This window comes from Stegastes partitus, unplaced genomic scaffold (assembly GCF_000690725.1).
Source record: "Stegastes partitus isolate 25-593 unplaced genomic scaffold, Stegastes_partitus-1.0.2 Scaffold999, whole genome shotgun sequence".
Classification (NCBI taxonomy): domain Eukaryota; kingdom Metazoa; phylum Chordata; class Actinopteri; family Pomacentridae; genus Stegastes; species Stegastes partitus.
This window is the reverse complement of record NW_007578730.1, coordinates 173,118-192,517: the sequence shown is the minus strand read 5'-3', so window position 1 is coordinate 192,517 and position 19,400 is coordinate 173,118. Positions and strand designations below refer to the sequence as shown.

Genomic DNA, 19,400 nt, shown 5'->3' with positions numbered 1-19,400 from the left:
TCCTCTCCTCTCCTCTCCTCTCCTCTCCTCTCCTCTCCATCTTTTGGTTCCCATCTCACAACAGAGAGCATCTATCTTCCCGTGGCCCTGCTCTGTACTATCAGCAGGCTTATAATTCACCCCAGAGCCTCTGTCTCTGCCTCCCCCCTCCCTTCCCTCCTCACACACCTCCACCCCCACCATCCCACAACTGCCAAAAGCTGAGCATTGCCAGACGTCTAAAAAATTGATGCTGAGATGCATCACTGAGATGAAGAAGGAGAGAAGAGCGAGCTGCAGTACAGCTGAAGGAGCTGAGCGAGTGTTTGTGTGTGTGTATGCCCCAGTACATGCGCAAACAAATGTGTGTTGATGCAGAGCATTATGAATATTGTGTACAGTATAGCAAGTAGTAGTGGGTGTGCATACGAATAGAAGCGACAACTAATGTTTTCAGTCGGCGTGTCCTCATAAATCCCCTTTTCACCATTCAAACAAGAGGAAGAAGAAGAAGAAGAGAAAAAAAGCTTATTTTTGCTTCTATTTCGATTCCTTGCACCTCCAGAAAAGCTGTTTATTGCATTTTTATCCTGGCACATCATCAGCTCGGATGGCCCTCGTCAAGGCGGCGCAGCGGGAGAGAGAATGCAGATGGAGGAGAGAAGACGCCCTGGGGGTCCTCGCTGTGAAAGATAGAAAGAAGAGACCTCCTTCTCCAGAATGTCTCTATTTGTGCCTAAATGACTAGTGCGTCAGCCAGAACTGCAGCGGTTCTGCGCCAGTAGGTCCACACACTCTGCTAACACAGATCCATCCAGGCCCTTATCATCTGGAAGACATTATGGGAAACGCTTGGCTGGGCAGTTTGACGCCTTCCAAAGTCCCTCCTGTTGCCAGCTGTGTTCAACGTAGCTCTAATCTAGTGCTCTAAACACCTGTGGGTACTCACTTCTGGGGCTGTCCTTAGGGAAGACAGAGGACACTTAATAACCTCCATCAAGCATCAGAGAAGAAGTACATGAACATGGCCTACTTAAAAACCCCGAAACGGTCTCACAGTTTGGTCGCTCATCTTTGTCCCCCTGACCTGTCATGTTAAACTTAGATTCCTCCTTTGTGCGGCGACCTTTTGTGTTGTATCGCCGCTGTTGATGTTGTTGTTATTCCTCCTGACAGTACAATCCAGTTGAGCCACGCACCTATTTATCTGTCTGCTCCGCTTTGGCTCTGGGTGGGCCTGCCAGCACACCACAACACACACACACACACATAATTACACACACACACAATGAGCTGCCCACCACAGTGCTAATAGTGAAAACGGTTTGCCAATCCAGTGGGGAAATTAAAGGGAAAAAAGAGAGGGGTAGGAGGGCGAGGGAGGGGGCGAATGTAATTCTCAACGACCTTCGCTTCACCGACTCAAATGTATTAGCCTGCCTTCTTTCTTCAGGCACAGAGAGAAAGCAATCCGCTAGTGTCAAACGAGAACATTAGCCCTCCTTACAAAGCCAAAGAGAAGGCGACAAACCACCGGCCTAACAATATAACAGTTATATTGCCTGAAGCTTTCCCATGGAAATAATCTGTCCTCCCTCTATAAATGTCTGCTTGATATGGTTCTACAAAAGCAATACAATCTGAGGCAATGTACTAACGCTATGACAGACTGTATAAGCCTCATACAATTGGTTGGATTTCTTAATCAGACCATTTATAAGCTCAAGCATGCTGTGGAAACCCCCGGAACAAGAGCTCTTTCTTCGCCGCTGCCCTTTGGTTTCGGCTGTGGACAGAACAAATGCCTGACCCTTTCGCCAGCATTTTCTCTTTCTGCGACTGTCGACGTATAGCTAAAAACATGTCACCTGTAACGTGTCAAAACGTCTCTGGGTAGCACAAGTGGAAATGCCTAAACAACGGACTTAGGGGACAGCGCTGAGGGGCCCCAGGGAGACTTAGCAGGAAAAAGGACCTTGTTTTTAGCTGTCAGAAAACTCCGGTCCAGACACTTCACGTATTAACGGGTCTCGTCTAACAAACTTGTCACTTGGGGCTCCGGCAAAACATCATTAACGTTTGTACAAGGGGGCCCAAGACAAGCTGATCTCTGAGTTACTTTTTCCGAGCCTGGAGGGGACATACCTTTGCCGAAATAAAACTGTCTCTCTTTCTCTACTTTCCATCCCATACTGCCTCCCAATTGCATATGACATTCATTAACCCGAACTAGAATAACAGGTTCCCTTTTTCCTTGGGCACCAGTCCAGCTGAAATGACCCGCATGTCAACTTGCCTGGACAGACACGGAAATCAGAAAAAAATGGGGCAGTAAACCAGGTCTACATCTTAATGTCCTCAGCTAAAAAACATTAACCCTAATTGACTTGCTAGCATTAAGGTTTTTATTGAAGGGAAAGACCTAATCGTTTAAATAGAAGCCTGACCACGAAGCATAAAAAAAACAGCAGTTTTCTTTTTTTTTTTTTTACCCCTAGCTATCACCGTCGTCTCCACTGATGTACCTTCACTTTGCAGGAAATTATCGCAGGAGTTGAAGGCCTCAGAATGTGGCGACTCACCCAGCGGGATAAACCTCAAACCAATCAGAGCTGATGGCTTCAGAAGTGGTTCCTTGTCAGCGAGGGGAGAAGGGCATGATTGCTTTGCTCACCACCATGTTTCCACATAGATGGATGGAGATAAAAAAAAAAAAAAAAGGATGGATATTGCCCGCCTAGATGGCCCAGCTGCACCCGACTAAAGGGCCTCTTTGGGTGTCACCACCGCACTCAGCTTCGTCATATTTTTAGACACCGTTGCTGGTTCCGATTTTGTAGCGGCCTCGGCCACACGTTTGTAAAGCATATTCGCTTTCCTAAACTGCAATTATCATTAGCATTGATGGATTTAGCATGCCTCCATCCATTAGCTTCCCTAATTACACTGTCGAGAGATCTGCTGTCGCCAACAATCAAATTAATGAATTTGGCTGTTTAGACTCAATTATTGCATCCCCCTCCCTCTGCAACATGCACAATAATCCTTTATTCAGAAATATGAGCACGGACTGACAGAGGGAGATTTCTGCCCCAAGGGGGGGATCCTTTCCGCTCAGCACAGAGCAGGCTCACACTGCTGTGAGGGGTGGAGCTAAATAACAAGCAGGGGGGGAATAAAAGTGATCACAAAAGCTCCCACTGTTAGCAGGCTGTCTGAGCCGGCTGGGCTCACCTCACATGTAGGGCCTACTGCACTTTGAACCCCGGGGATGCAAAAGTACGTTCAGCTGACTGGCTTTCAGTTCCCATGAATGGCTATGACATGCCTACAGGGCCAAAGCTGTGCATATTTTCACTCATCTTGCTTGGACTTTCTTCCCTTATTAAAATCATGGAGCATGACAAGTAGGTCACAATAACACCATTATAGTAATTTGAATATATGTCAGTAGTTTCAGCAAAACATTTGGTAAATTTACTCTCTGTTGCTGAGGAATTTTTCTTCTGTGCTGATTGGACAGTAAAACGACTGAAGGTGTCGGCATTCAAAGTTATCATCCATCATAAGCTGCTATATTTCTTACATTTTTTTTTGCTCTAATGCATCTAAAAATTGATTCTTGCTTCAAAACGACTATATTCAACATATTTTACAACAAAAAAAAGTTTTCTTATTGCTTTAATGCAGAAGAAATTAGGAGAAATTGTGGACAAAACTGCTGCAAGGTGGAGCAGTGGTTAGCACCGTTGCCTCGCAGCAAGAAGGTCGCCGGTTTGCGTCCCGGTGAGGACACCTGGGATCTTTCTGTATGGAGTTTGCATGTTCTCCCAGTGCAGTGTGGGTTCTCTGGCTTCCTCCCACATGGTCCAAAAACATGTTGAGGTTAATTGGTGATTCTAAATTGTCCGTAGGTGTGAATGTGAGTGTGCTTGGTTGTTTGTCTCTAAGTGTAGCCCTGTGATAGACTGGTGACCTGTCCAGGGTGTCCCCTGCCTTCACCCTGAGTCAGCTGGGATAGACTCCAGCCACCCCGTGACCCTAGTGAGGATTAAGCGGTGTATAGATAATGGATGGATGGATGTGGACAAAACACATACGAGCTGCTGATTATTTTTAGGTGAAACAATAACAAATAGTTGATACTCATCTGATTCTGACCTAGATTTAATAGTTGTCTTCGAAATTCCAAAGAAAAGGTGACAAATTCCTGTTTTTTTAAAATACAAAATAGGTAGGGCTAAGAATTCAGTCCACATTTCTTTTTCTATCCCACTCATAGTTATCATGAATGCAGTGAGAATGAGTAAGTATAATCAATTAGAAAACTGCTCATGGCAAAATGGAAATACACATTTAGCACTTTTTCCCTCCTAAGTGAGCTTCAGAAACAAAACTGCTTTGCATACAGCAAATACAGCACACATTCATCTTAGTGTGCAGATACGAGTATTTCCACTCTGAAAGTATGCTTTTTGCAAATGAAGCGACCAGCCCTTTGGGTGATTTTCAAAGAAACACTTCACAGAAGTAAAACAGAAGTGTAGTAATGGCCTTATTATATAGTCATTTTCACTGAGCGCTATTATGCAATGTATCAGTTTTTCACCCTCTCCTGTAAAGGTTCAACATATTAACAGAACACAGCCAGAAACTCTGTGATACGATTTACAAAGGAACCAAAAACGAAAGGCGGGAAACTGGTATAAAATTCTGAAAAATACAAGGAAAGAAAGCAAGTGAAAAAGACAGAAAGGATGAAAAGGACCACGTGTTTTCTAAAAGAGAAGAGAGAAAGAGAGGGAGGGAAAGAGAAGCACTTCAGCCCATTTCTGGGGCCATTACAGAAGGGAATGGCTCCCATTTGTCCCACCTTGACATTTGAGAGGATCTCTGATTACACAGGAGAGAGGGGCAGGCAGAGGTGAGTGAAGAGATAGTCCTCCACAGGGGTCTGTGGCACGGCTCAGATGATATGCCGTCGTCGCAACAATGAGAAGTCAAGGGTAAAAATAACAGGGCACTGGGAGAAAGGGGTGATGTGCCACAGCGGGGCCGACTTGTATAGTGTCTCTTTTTAAACACACTGTCCCCGCCCCGCTGTCGTCGCCTACTCACCCCATGGAACACGTCGGTGGCGTGAATACATGCACGCCCTGCTGGGAGGGAGGACGCAAATGGCTGCTTCATCTCAACCTACTGTATAATGAAGACTGGAAATTTCATAACCCTCAGCTCAGTGTGTGAAATTGCTAAAATATCTCAGTGCATCTCATTGCATTACAGCCCCTTAAGCAGGGGTCCAATATGCGCCAACAGCGGGGGGGCTTGTTACGTTATTTGGTCTGGCACCTGCTTGAATCATTATTCAACTTGTATCACCTGAGAGCACAGAAGCCTCACGGTTCAACCTGCAGAAAACATAGAAGGAAAAAAACCTCTGCTTTCAGATTTAGTGCTTCTATCACCACTTTGGGCTCAGTTGGAAATTAATTGTTGTGTTGTTGATATGACATTTTAGTGTTTTTAGGAACAGACGCAGCTACTTTCATAAAATTTTTATTACACATTCTTTTTGAGAAAGTCCTGTTTGTACCCTGGTAATTTGGTTTACTATTATTCAGTCTAACTTTCTAATAGTGGAGCCCAGGATCCATACAGAATCCTGACACTGTGAACACTATCCCATTTATTCTGGGTTTGTCGCAAAAGGAGGGTGCTTGTTAGGGAACAAACTATGACTGGATATCCTGCCTATGACTACATGTGTAGGATGTACAGGATCGAGGTCAGGCTCACTGGAACCATGTGACAAGAAGAAACATAAGGAAAAGAGAAGATAATTGTAAACAACCTTGAGCGAGTGACCCACTGAACTTAAAATGGAACTAAAATTAGTCATGTGAGCGCTTCATGACTTCACGATTTATAGGCCGACGAGAAAAAAAAACAACAACAGCATCAATATGCACTCCCCGAAAAACCGAGCGGCAAATACAGAGGCAATCATCTATCTGTTTGTGATGCTGCGAGAAGGTAGCGGTGCTCCCCGCCGGGTAACGAGCTGTGCAAGGAGCACGCCGCATTCAAAAAGGCAAGAGGAGCAGAGGAGGAGAGTATGGAGGGGAGGAGGGGAGTTGAGGCTGAGGTCAACTAGAGGTAAAGCCTTTGGGTGCTGTTCAAAACTCTCTCGCCTCCCCACAATGGGCAGGAAGAGAGAAAGAGCGTGGTGTGGGTGGGATAGCGGTGCTGGAGCGTTAAAGGGAAACTGCAGAGGGAGATAGAGAAGGCATGTAAGTCGGGTTGTTGATAGAGGCAGTGAGAGAACTTTAACAAAAGAGAGAAAAAAATAGTGCAAATAGCTGATAGTAGTGGTTGGCAAACAGGTGCCAACACCGATCCAGTTAAAAGTTCAGTGGCCCTGAAGCACGCTGCCTTTCTTTAAGATTCTTTTGCATGGCTCCTCACTGGCAGCTGGAGGGCAATGGTAATAATAACTGCACTGGGAATTATTCAATTAAACGTCCCATCCGTCCCCCCTGGCGGTCTCCCTCCTCTGTCTTTTCTGTGTCCTCTGCGGAGCCTGTGGAGGAGTCGGGGAGGTGGGGTCAGAGAGCAGTCTGAGCTGGGTGATTCGTGACCCGGTCATCAGGCTGGACATTCAGCCTCTTGGCTCACAACAGGAAAGACCGTGAACAGACGCTGTGGGAGTGATGTGGAGGACCATTGTCTTCCTCAGTGTATGCAACACACGGAATCAATCACACCTGACCTTAAACCACACAATAAACCTGAGACAAGACAAGCTATATTTCTAGTTCTTAACAGGGAGAGAGAAAAAAGAGGTGATAAATACATAAGAGGAGCGTTTTTACAATAGGCACATATTTCAGGACACGGCCAGGTAATCAGCTGCTGCCAGACTCTCACAATTTCCTTTGATCAGTTCTCGGATGCAATATCTAACGTTCAAAGCCTCCTCCTTTATTTCATTTTGACGGCTGCATTGTTCCCGCTGCATGCAAAGATTTTCCAATGATGCAGCACTTTGAAAGCCAAATAGGCCGTGCTGTGAGGGCCACATGCCAAGCGGTGCATCTCTTCCGTGGTGTTGGGCAGAGAAGCTGAACACTTGGCATTACAGGGCTGATTTAAGTGCTGATGGCCAGCCAGCTATTGCCAGCATTTGGAGGGCAAGGTGACTCCTCCTTTTACTGGCTGGACAATCAAACTTTCCTGTCAACTTGGAGGCCGTCTGTCCAGTGGTATCATTTCCCTCTGCTTTCTGGTGAAGCCCTCTGGGAGATTGTGTAAGTATGCAGGGCGGAGAGGGGCCTTCTTGTCACTTATCCCCATGTAGGCAGGGGTCAACCTGGAACAGCTCAGCAGGCGCCAGAGGTACAGGCAACTAATAATACTTTCAGCACTACCCCACTGAGATAATGCTAGAAAAGGCTGCAGTTAAGCAGAATTTACAGTCCTTTTTTTACAATCACTGCCATCTAACAAAGCAAATAAGACCGTGAGAAAAAAAATTGCAACGGTTGCTGCAATGAAAAAGAAAGACCACAACTAATGTTACCAATTTAGTGAGGAGAGATCAAGCAAAGAGCAAACAAAGCCAGCGATTGTGAGTGGCTCTAACTCAATCAGAGAGCAGCGGGGTACTGCCCCATCAATCACTGTCTGCTTGCTGCCCTGGCTGAATCACGCGGAGTATAGCGGTGGAGAAACACCAGCAAGCCAACGGCCCGCTGTGCGCAAAAAACAGTGACCGAAAATGACCCCGGGGATCTGGGGCTGAGACAGGAGGGTCCTTGGCTTCCTACTTCCTAACTACCTGCCCTCTTACCCACTGCAAACAAACTTTGGTTCACCCAGAGCCCCTCTAGAGACTTGCTTGATTGTTTGAATAAAGAACCCTGCGGTCGCTGAGCTCCCCCTCCCACCTGCCACCCCTTGTGGATCTGTAAGCACCGGGGCGTTAGGGCAACAAACAAGCTGCGTAGGACCACGGCAACATCAATCAAAATCATAGGCCCCATTCAAGGTTAGACCACTGAACGAAACATGTCTGACAAGCCTGGACACGCTGTATTAAAGTGTCCAGAACTCTCTCATCAATTCAACTAAAGAGCCTCTTCTCTTTCCTTTCTCCTCTGGGACCGGGGGGATAAGTAAGACATTGGGAGGGACTGTTTTTAAGTAATCCACCCCTGACTACTGCTCTGCCACCCACGTCTATCTTGAACTCTAATTATTCCTCGTTTATTCACGCTGTTTTTGCTGTTTTCCATCCCGCCTCATAAACTGAAAAATCAGCATTTGATGGAAAGAAAAAAAAGGCAAGAGAGGAAAACCTGTTGCTAATTATATTATATGAAGCAGAGCAAGGGGGAGATGGTACTTATTGCCAACTGTCCTTTGGAAACAGAAACGCATAATTGAATTATAGCCTCAGTGTTTAATTCTTTTTCATCGGCGCTGGAAGGAAAATGAGTTCGAATTTTCTTACAGTAAATAGATGCGTGTCCAGATAGAGAGCTGAGATTACCAAATGTTGTCCTCTAATCATGAGTGCCTCCATACGGCTCCTTCTCTTGCAATCTGTTTTGGATAAAAAAGTAAAAGAGCATACAACTGACATCTCTAAGCTGTGTGGGCTGCAGCTCCCTTCCACAAAAAACTTCCATATAGGGAAGCTTGCATTGGTTTGGGGCTGGAAAAAAAAGAAGAAGAAAAACGAATTCACCAGTCATGTGCCAGAAACAGCTTAGGGACACTAGTCCCTGGCAAACACAACTTGCTAACTCCCACATCGAGATGAAAAACAAAACAGGCAGACACGTGAGACTGTGATGCTTTTGTGCTGCCGCAGATAAGAGACTTTGAAATCCAGTGGGTTATTTATGAGCGCGGGCCTTGTCGTCTCTTCCTCTCTCTCTCCCTCGTTCCTCCTTTTCCTACTCCTCCGCTGTGAAGTGGACCTGCCTCCCGCTGCGAGGTAGAGTGGCTCGCCTCCCGGTTGTGGTCAGGTTGTGCATGAATCAAAGTGGTGACAGAGCAGCGGGGAGGATGGCAGATGCCACGGCTAGAAAGCTTTTCAATCAGGCTGCCCTTCCAAGCTGCGGCCAAGGTGAAACACTTCACCGGCGGATGGAAAAAAAAAAAAGACCCTCAACCCCACGGTCACTCACACACACACATGCATGTAGCCCATGCATGCAAGCACACATGTGCACAGACCTACTTTAATCCTGCTCATTAGCCAAGGAGTCACCCCTCTATGTTTAAAAGAGACGGTGAGGAAGAAAGAGTAATGAGAGTGAAGGTCAACGGCTTTCTGATGCAACATCTCTGTCCGCTGTCCGGTCTTTTCTGCCCTCTGGTTAGCTAACAAAGCGAACACGTTTGAAATTTATCAGCGCTGTGGCTCTCATTTGCTTTGAGCTTTGAACGGCTCACCTGCTTCGTTAACAGTTACGTTTTGCAGGTAGCAAACAGGACGGATTTAAGACGCAGAGTGCTTGTGTCTGGAAGTTTCACCACGCTGTCAAAATACTCGTTAGTTTTGGTATAATTGCTGCGAAGTGCAAACAAGATATATTCAAAGCGGATTGCTCTTTGAGGTGCTGCTGACAAGCTTTTTTCCAGGCGCACTGCTTCATTGTAATTTTAGGTCTAATTTGATTTCCATTGTTATGAACTGTGGGAGTCTATTGCTGCAGAAAATACCAGGTGCACAATTTCAGCTGTTTTTGTCGAACCTGGTAGTTAAAGGAAGCGGTGTCGCCCTACGCACTCTATTTTGCTGTGCCTATTTTGCGGTGCCACTTTGAACGCCCCCAGCGTGGATGCTTCTGTGACATGCACTTGAAAGAAAAGAACACACTGACAGCAGAAATAAATGTCCTCTAACAGGCCATAAGTATCTCCAACAATCCATGTCAATCCAAAGCCCCATCTCCTCGGCCCTGGAGGTCACAGCACTTCCCTCCTTTAAAAGCTGTCACCGCCACAGGGCTGTTAAAAAAAGGTTCTTATTGCAATCCTGGCTTATTTATTTTCCTCCATGACAACGGCTAATAAACAATCACGCAGCTCTTATTTGCCCATGGCCGCCTTGCAGAGGAGGGTGAAGGGAGCGTAAGGGAGGAGTTCTTGCTCTTCGCTGCCCAGCTGTGAAGCTCCGCGGCTCTTTATCACTGAGCTGCTGCATGCTATTAGGGCGGAAGCATAACAAGGGAATTAGGAAAAGTGGCCGAGCGGATCTTTTCCCTAAAGCCCCTTCTGTCCTCCCCTCTCGCTTCCTTCAAACAGGTGGCACTCTTTGTCGGGCACATACGAGTGGGGTTACTGGGATTCCACATGACAAAGACAGAGCCAACTATAGATTCTGTGGAGGTTAATACCCCCGCTCCCCCTTCCCCAGCTCCCCTTAGTCATCTCTGGAGTCCAGGCCTGGTCACGAAATGCCAGGAAGGGCAGGATGTCTATTGTAGAAGGTACACAGCGGAGAATGTTTGCCTTCCCAGCAGGCCAAGCAGCTCCACGGGGGCAGCTCAGCGGGGGGTTGGAGTGAAGGGGCAGAGGGACAGAGAAAGGAGAGAGCTACAATTAAAAAGAGGAAAAGAGTGCTTTTCCAAGCTTTGAGTTACAGACACCTGAAGGCAGGGGGGCTCTCGCAGACTTTTGAAGCGTGGTGAGGAGGGAGGCTTTCGCCGACTCTCCCCTCGGTCTCCCCCACAAAGAGCTGCATGAGGAGGCATTCCTCAAATATCTCCGCTGCCTAGTACCACCCTGCCATACATCGCATCCGAACGTCTCCCCCTCCCATCCACTGCACACATTGTCACGCTGGAATTTCTGTGAGGTCCAGAAAAATACCATCCAGACGGAGAGAAAAGCAAAGAAACGAGGGAGGGCTGAGAGAAAGCAGACAGTCTCTCTCTCTCTCGCCCTCCCTCCTGTTTTTAACCCCTCTCTTCTGCTCCTCCAAAACAAACAGTGCAGCCTTGACTGACTGGCTGACTGCAGGAGATTTCAGCATGCCGAAGAAAGAACACTTTTTTTTGGGCTGGTCAGCAAATCCGATGCTATCAATGATTCATAATGTTGTCAGGAGTACATCGTATCTATCGAAAGTTGCCTCTCCTCTTTGAGTCAGCAAGAGAGGAGGAGGTGGAGAGAACAGCCTGCAGCTCAGGATGAAAGATTCCTAGATCTTGTTTAGGTTCGAAACTAGAAACTTTATCACACTTCTGATCAGTAAATCTTGCTTTAACAATAAGAAACTAAAGTATGTCTTTTAAATTAGATAAATTGCCCTTCAGTCCGCCTCATGTGAAACCTGCCTGTCACTTGTATAGATTCAAATCTACTGAAACCTCCATTTTTCCTTCAGATGGCAGAGCCACTGCAGCCAAACGAGCCTGACAGCCCTTATCAGATTGCAGACAAAGGGAGAATGGGTGCATGGCAAGGGAGTGCAGAAGAAGCATATCTATTTACTTCAGTTTTTCACTTGAGCTTAGCTTGCTCATTCCACCGATTTTCAGAGCAAATTGACTTCAAATATTTGCCTTGATGCAGGCTGCGCCTTCGCCTCAAACTTCATTAGCTGTGAGAGGCAGTGAGGGCGGCCCCTCAAACTCCACTCTGTGAAAGTCTACAACGGTGCGTGAAAGGTAAACACGTTCTGCATTCAGAATCGCAAGGCTCACTTAGTGCCCTTATCTCTGTGATGAAGTGTTTTCCTCCTCCAGCTCTCAGGATACAGGCCTCTGCACTTCCCCAAACAAACCTGTCAAGGGTAGCGCACACGTGCAACAACACCACCGCAGCCAGACTCCACTCAGTAAAGACTGTTTTTCTTTTTACGAGCACCACTTTGAGTGCTTCTTGTTTGGTTTGCTGATAAGAGCCATGTTGGAGAACATGTGGTGCATGTGTGTTCCATTTGCCCTCTAATTAGATTGCAAGGCAGTGCACTGAAGCATGCATTGTAACCTCCACCGCCTCCACCTCCACCCACTCTGCCAGTCCATCAGATAAGGAAGCCATTCTGGCTCTCATCAGTTTCCATTATGTAAGAGCTGATTTGGTGAGTGGAGCTGCGACAGAGAGTCTGATGGGTCCGACACAAATCACACCCAACTTCTGTCTGCGGATATATAAATGACTATTCCTTTACTTATGATTGAATTACCTACGACATGCCTTGTCAGCAATTACCACAATAATCCACGCTCATGTTACGCAGAACCATAATTTGCAATTAAGAATGAAAGGTAAAATAGATTTCACTCCGTGCCTTGTCTTTTCTGTCTAAAGCCAACGTGAAGCTGCACAAGTCGGAGCATATCGTGAAGTGGAACTAAAGTCCCATGAAAACCACTCCATTAACAACATTAAAAATGAAACGGTACACCGAGTTAAAAATAGCAAAACGCTGTAGGTCAGGACGACCCCGTTTTCCTGCGCAATCTGTGTGGCCCACATGAACGGGAGACTGACTTAAGTTTCACAGCCGCCTGTCTGGGTCGTTTGTTAACGTATCCTCGAGACAAGCGGTTTATAACCTTCTGACCACACTATTGGTAGGTTGCTCCACATGTAATGAATACGCACGTAGGACGCAGGCGGAGGAAAACAGCAAGCAAGCAAGCAGGAGGGAGAGACACGTCCGCTGCAGAAACTTCATCTGCTAACAAATTTATGAACAGCCAATTAACTGGCGAACCGCAATCTGCAAGCTCAGTGTGGCTGCTAAATGAAAGAGCAGCGCTAATTTTTAAATGATACATTGATGGATCAGTAAACTCAAAGACCGCCCCCTTTTCAAATTAAAAAAACTGCCTTCCTTGAGCCTGCAGGGGACTAAATTCTTCTTGCTGCATGTGTTTAGACACAGGAAACTCATTCCTGACTAATTTGATTAACACAAGCATTGTTACCGCCGACCCCCCCTCCTCTTCTTCCTCCTCCTGTCCCTTCCTCGCTCTCTGTTTCCAACTTGAACACTTTAATAGTCCCTCTGGTGCTGAAATCAGACCCAGAAGAAGTGTCAAGGAGCATCCAGCCTCTAAAAGACAGCAGCATCCAGCCTGCCATAAATCTCTGGCAGCAGTGAGGATGGGTTAAAGTGGGATTTAAATCCGGGATTAAAAAAAAAAGACACAAACCCTGCAAGCGTATACGGGGGCCATTCAAGGAGCACAAAAGAAGCGGAGGGTCCAGGTTTTGGGTGGAGCGGGGATACAGTAACAGGATCCAGCAAAGCCCTGTACTCTCCCGAGCCCTGCAGCGTAAACAAACAGCTGAGACAGAGCAGGGCAGAGGCACCGACACACGCACACAAACCACACACACACACACACACACACACACTCACACACACACACAGAAAGAAAGACAGGCAATCAGAGCGAGGCAGTCTGCCCAGGCAAAGGCTCACCTCAGGGCACTCACACTGACACGGGCTCATCACATTACTGTCTGTCTCTGGTTTCATCGGCTTAAACTATCTATCCGACAACAGGTTAGCCGCTTAGCCTTTCGCTGGATGCAGCAGCTCGTGGCTTACAAGTCAAATAAGCATCAGTAACTAAGTGTCACCGAGAAATCCACCTTAAAAGGGTGATTTCACTGAGCTTCTGGAGGAAATCTAAGTGAAAAAAAACACACCATGTGAGTCACATCATTTCACTCTGTTCCAACTCTGACGTTAATAAAGCCTAATTAAATAAGCTGAGACTTGTTTCTTGGAATTTCTCGCTTGTTTTCAGAGTAATTGCATTTTAAGAGATAATATGAAAGTGTACGGTTGATTAAAACAGACATTGTTTTCCTGCAGTATAGGACAGAGCCGCCTTTTTAACGGCCTCTTGTGAGGTTTTGGCCTTATGGTACTCCCCCCCTTCTGCAAAAAAAACAGCAGCTCAAATCAATATTATACCCCGGTGACTTCATTCCACAAAGACGAAAATCAAGGACATTCCAAAACCAAATGGCAGGGGTGAGACATTCCTGCTGCCCTATGTATTCACAGAGCGGGATTACATTAACACAGCTCCGGAGAGCCTGCTGACACTAGATGGCGCAGTTTCATGTGCAATAGGCATGAGGGAGAGGGAGGAATGAGTGTCACACACATACACACACACACACCGGAGCGCAACAATAGTCACCCTTATGAATGGGGCACACGTGTATATGCACTTTAAGATGAAAATAAATGTGAATTCGGAGGAGTTTGTGTGAACGGCTTCAACACAGCATCTCCAGTCAAGTGTGGGGGGGTCAAACCTTGAGAAGCTTCCCATCACTAATAGAATAAAGATATGTAGATTTGTATTAGAGTTTTCACAATCTCCCTCTACTAACTTTAGATCAAACCCCCACAGACAAAACCAGATTGAATGAATGACTCTTTTTTTGTGTTGTTTTTTTTGGGGGGGCCAAAAGCACATCTGGTCTTGATAGAGGAGGTCGCCAACTCATGCTGTACTTACTTGCACTCGCGGTCCTCCAGATCAAAATGCGGATTGAAGTTGATGAGGATCCGCTGGTGAGGACCCGGCGCCGAGATCACCCACACGCATCTCTGAGAAGGGGGGTAAGACATGGGGTATCCGGGCGAAGTGAGGTAGTTGGCGGTTGAGATTCTGATGTTGCCTCCACATTTATCTGCAGAGGGGAGTGACAAGAGTTCTTGAGGGACAGAAACAAAGAAAACTTGACTGATGATCTTATCCACTGACAGCTTACAGAGAGAGAGACAACAGTTGGACTGAATGAGGTAATCTTTGCTCAGGGACACTTCAGACTGATGGGTTTACACAACACTCACACTTTGAATTAGTCATTTAATTCCTACAGGTGACACAGAGGGAAATATTAGATACTGTTAATCAGAATTAAAGCTCAACTTTTTCTACTGTGGAGGGAGCTCCTTTAAGACATCCCTACCCATGAATCTACACAGTAAAGAGTTTTCCAATTGTTCTTTCACAGATTTTTATAAACTGAAACAAAGCTGCAGTTTGAGGCTTTGTCGACAACAGAGCAGAGTGAAAACAGAACATTAGAACAGCCACACAAAATTACTTATAATGAGCTCATAAATTGCACTTAGACAGTTGTTAATTTCATGCTGTGACATGCACGAGCTGAAGTCATGCAGACAGAAGATGAAGCTGCTTCTGACTCACATTAACACAAGGAAAGGAACAGCTTTTTATGTAGTGATGCATGCAGCACCAAAGTCTGAGAGAAGGGCTGAAGCTTTAATAAAGTTTAGTTCTGCCAAAGCCTGAAGTGACTTTTATCTGCACTGTGTTCCTTTAAAACTCGGCATTAAATACAATTTAAAGGAATATTCATCTATTTTTAAGAGGTTGACTGCTCCGACGCATATTTATTTTCATTTTCACTTTTTAAAAATTATTATAAAAGCATGCGCTATCGAGTAATTTAACTCTTTTAAATCTATTAAATCGAAATAAATAAACGCATAAACGGAAGCGATGCAGTAAGAATAGAACATGGGAAGTTGTTTAAGTCGAGTTTTTGGAGTGACTTTTTGAACTTTATCACAAAGAGACGCTACTAATCCCCATACTAAACTTCTGTCCTCGCGCAAACAGTGCGTAATTCATTTAATAAACTGGTTTATAGTTGGTTACAAATCCCACAATAAAGTGTAGTTTTATGATTACAATAAATATTTTATAAACGTTTAATTGTATTGTGGGGATGATGTCTTAGGAGTAGTAAGGTAAAGAAAAAAACACGCTGTGCAGCAGGAATAATAATCATAAATACAAGTCTAACAATAAAACAGCAGAACACTGTTGAAGAGGGCTACAATAAGGTATTCTAAAGTCACTGTGGAGCAACACTAAGTCCTTGTAGGAATAATATTAGAGGGGTTTTCTTAAGGCGTTGGCGGAATGGGCAGGTGAGCGCCTTGCGAGTTTACCCAAAGATCAGCGCAGATCAGAGGGGACTAATCTTTTGAAAAAATATTGGGATTAGTAGCTTTGCAGAGCACATAAAAGCTTTATTTATATAGATATCAGATGTCACACTTACCGTTTTTGAAAGCCTTGACCACCAAGAGGATTCCCATGAACAGGATAAAGACTAATCCACAATGCATCCTTGTTTTATCGACAAAAAATTAAAATTACGCATACAAAAAAGAAAAACTCCTCCAAAAAATTAAACTCCTCCAAAAGCTTGTTTTTTTTTTCTTGGCAAGTATTCTTCTTCCCGCTTCTGAACTCAACAAATAAAAGCAGAAGTGTCTCTTTTGACGAAGTTGGAAGTGATCTGAGTGCGGGCTCAGGTCGCTGGCATCCTGTCATTCAGCTCCTGTTTCCTCTCGCCTGTGCCGGCTGCTCTCCTCTCTCCAGCGCCGACCGTGCCATATCCTCTCCAAAGAAGCCAAAGCGCAAAGATATGTGAAGAAACTACCCACTCCGCTCCGACTTTGCGTCCTTTTACTCCTTCAGACGATGCCCGGGAAGGATGTAATCCTTGGCTGTGGAGTGCAAAAAGAAATAGACGGAGATGTGAGCAGGTTATGGATGCGTGCCGCGGCCGTGCGCTCTGGACATTCCCCAGTCTGTCAAAAAAGCGCGGATACAAATAAGACGCTGAAGACACGGGTACACCACCCCTTCCCCAAATTGTGACCGCTTTGCTTCTATAGGCTCAGAGTAGGGACTCGGAGAGGTTGATGATTGGCTTGATTACAAATAGCCAACCTATGTCTGAAAAGCTCCGCGTCTTTATATGTAAGCGGAGCAGCACACTGAGTCATGGAGCACCAACAGTCCGTTAAGTGACACGACTCTCTCTCTTTCTTCCTCCCTCTCTCTTTTACTCACTCACCCTCTCCTCCCCTCCCTCCCCCTTTCTTCTTTTACATAAAGGAGCTTGACATTATTGGGAGATGTAGTGACACAACAGGACTCCCCGCAGGAACATTTTAAAAAAACACTCCCTGAGATGTTGCCATTTATAAATTACTCTACTTGGCGAAACCAGGCAACTATGAAACATCCTCTTAACTATTTTAAGTCTGGATCTTGAGGATTATTGTTGGGTATTTCCTCGGGTGTCCCTCTTTCACTTCTATCTGATCACTTTATGTGACATCTACACAACAAAACTGACCCTTTTTGTCTTCCAATCCTTTAAAAAAACACTCATCCTCCGGCTCGAACAGGAGCACATCTGTAGTGTTGTTTACAGGCCCAGTTTTTTTTCTTTTGCTCCGGAGCTAAATGGCAGAAAGTAATTTTTCCTCCTTAGTTCTGGTGGATGTCTTTTATGCACCATAAGCTGCCCAGATGCGCCGATTGTTGAAACCTGCCCCACAACAGTGACACCATTAAACTGGCACGCTGAAATTTAGAGGAAATCAATTAAAGCGTAAATTATAGTAGCCTCGAGTAGTTTACTCAAGGCTGCCCTTAGTGGGTCACACCGCGTAAAAAGGAACGCAGCCGGCTGGTTCTCAGCAAACCTCAAACAGAAAACACAAAGCATTCTGCTGTAAACTCCTGCTTCAACACAAAACAATGCAATACGTGATTACAAGGGGAAAAATTGTAATAATCTGTATGTTGTGCTCTTTTGGTTTTAGAACAAAAAAATAAGAAGGGATGGTAAAACAATGGGATCACATGAGCCAAAATTGTAATGTTGTGCGTAAAATTACTGAAATCATGAAGAAAATGTGATTAGTATTATTTCAGAAAACTCAAATTAAATATTTCTTTTAACCCTTGGAACAAGTCAAATAAAAAACAGCTGCATTCACCTGCGTCTTGAGGACTCGCAAACCCGCAGGCATCCAGCCCTGCTCTCTCCACTTTCAACATGCGTGGAGCAGAGAGTACGATCCGATAGGCTTCCTCCGATTCTGTTAAAACGACACCAGAGCTCCACAAAAGCAAGTCAACTTATCAGCCAGTACCCCCCAAATCCCCTCCTTTTATACGCAGAGGAAGAACCACAGAGCAGTCCAGTCTTGTTCGCGCAAAGACGCACAGCCGATGCCCGGAGACACACTCTCCTCTCCGCGTACAGGCGAGCCTCCTCACCGCTGATCTCTCCGGTTCTCTCTGCGCGTTGGGCTCCCACTCAGCGCTGTCACAACTGAAATCCGACCAACGTGAGGGAGAACCGGTAGTCCCAAAATGTCTCAAGGAGGGAAAGATCACTGAGGCAAATAAAAGTCCTTTTTGATTTAATACAAGTTGCTTTCTCCGTCCGTCTCTCCGTGCGCCACCGCTCTCGGCTCCTCCACTGATGCAAATGCGGAGGGTTTGAGTCCCTGCCAGCTCCACACGCCCCTTTACGAGGGATGAGTACGCGGGTGCGCGCGATTGTTTTCGTGCGTGTGTCGATGTGTGCGTCTCTGCAATCGATATGCAGATTTCAACCCAGCTGCCTCTCTCCCTCCACCAGCCTGTAGCCCTTATTGGACGCATCACAAAGTCACATTAGACAGAAAAATGCGCTAAGCCGATGGCTTCTCTGCGCATGTGAGTCATGTTGAATTACATTTATTTCTTTATTTTGTATCACTCACAGAAAATCTTTTCTAGCTCCATATTCCCTCATGATAAACAACAAGAAATACTTTTATAAGGATATTACACAAACATCTGTGACTCCCCAGGAGCGCTGTTGAATCATTAAAGTGACATCACAGGAGATGCAAAAGACAGTGACGTGCATTAAGGCCTCTACAGTGCAACGTACACATTCTAAATCCCCACAGTGGCAACACATTAATATTATAGATGCTATATGGTCTTATGTAGTTTTATGGGAACATATAGAGGCTCAAGGGACTCAGTGCAGTGTTGTTCCTGCATGTGAACAAAGAAGTTGTTCTGTGCTGGTGTGTGAACAGTCTGTCTGTCTGTCTGTCACCCACTTCAGCAGGGAAAGAGTTTGGTGGTTTAAAAAACAGGACAAACCTCATTTCTAGCTCTGATTTGGACAGCAGTCCCGAAAGTTTTAATTATGAATCATCTTCTTTTGTTTGCGGACATTTCTTCATAGAATTCTGCTGCAAAGTGCATCAACACTGGAGCAGCTCAGTTCAAAACATTCATTCATACTTCATCTGGTTGTGAAACTCTCTAAGAAGGAGAAGTGAAACTAAAACCGGATCCAGCCTCACACAGCTCAAACCTTCCTGACCCTACTTCTCCCAGCGCTCGGACTGGGCCTTAAGGGTTAAACCTGCTGCTTGAGTTCTCTGCTGTTTTAGCTCAATTGACTGCAATAAGCGGAGGCTTCCGGCCGCAGGTCTCTGTGGCTATAGGAGCCTTCTGCCCTGTAGGGGGCATCAGAGCGGGTTGGCAGCTCTGGGAGCCACCCATTGCTCTTTCAGG

The 19,400-nt window shown here is 45.6% G+C and overlaps 1 protein-coding gene across 2 annotated transcripts in view; it reads right to left on the bottom strand.

Moving 5' to 3' along the window:
* The window catches only part of nrp1a (neuropilin 1a), a 57,760-nt gene extending 41,491 nt beyond the window's left edge, over nt 1-16,269 (bottom strand). The window contains exons 1-2 of one of the 2 annotated variants that reach the window (XM_008294834.1): nt 16,075-16,269; nt 14,493-14,691 (exon numbers count right to left, since the gene is read on the bottom strand). In XM_008294834.1, coding sequence (XP_008293056.1) covers nt 14,493-14,691; nt 16,075-16,141 — 266 coding nt within the window. In that variant the 5' untranslated portion in view covers nt 16,142-16,269. The remainder of the gene's footprint in view (nt 1-14,492; nt 14,692-16,074) is intronic. The other variant, XM_008294835.1, reaches the window with a different exon arrangement.
* Nucleotides 16,270-19,400: the final 3,131 nt, after the last annotated feature.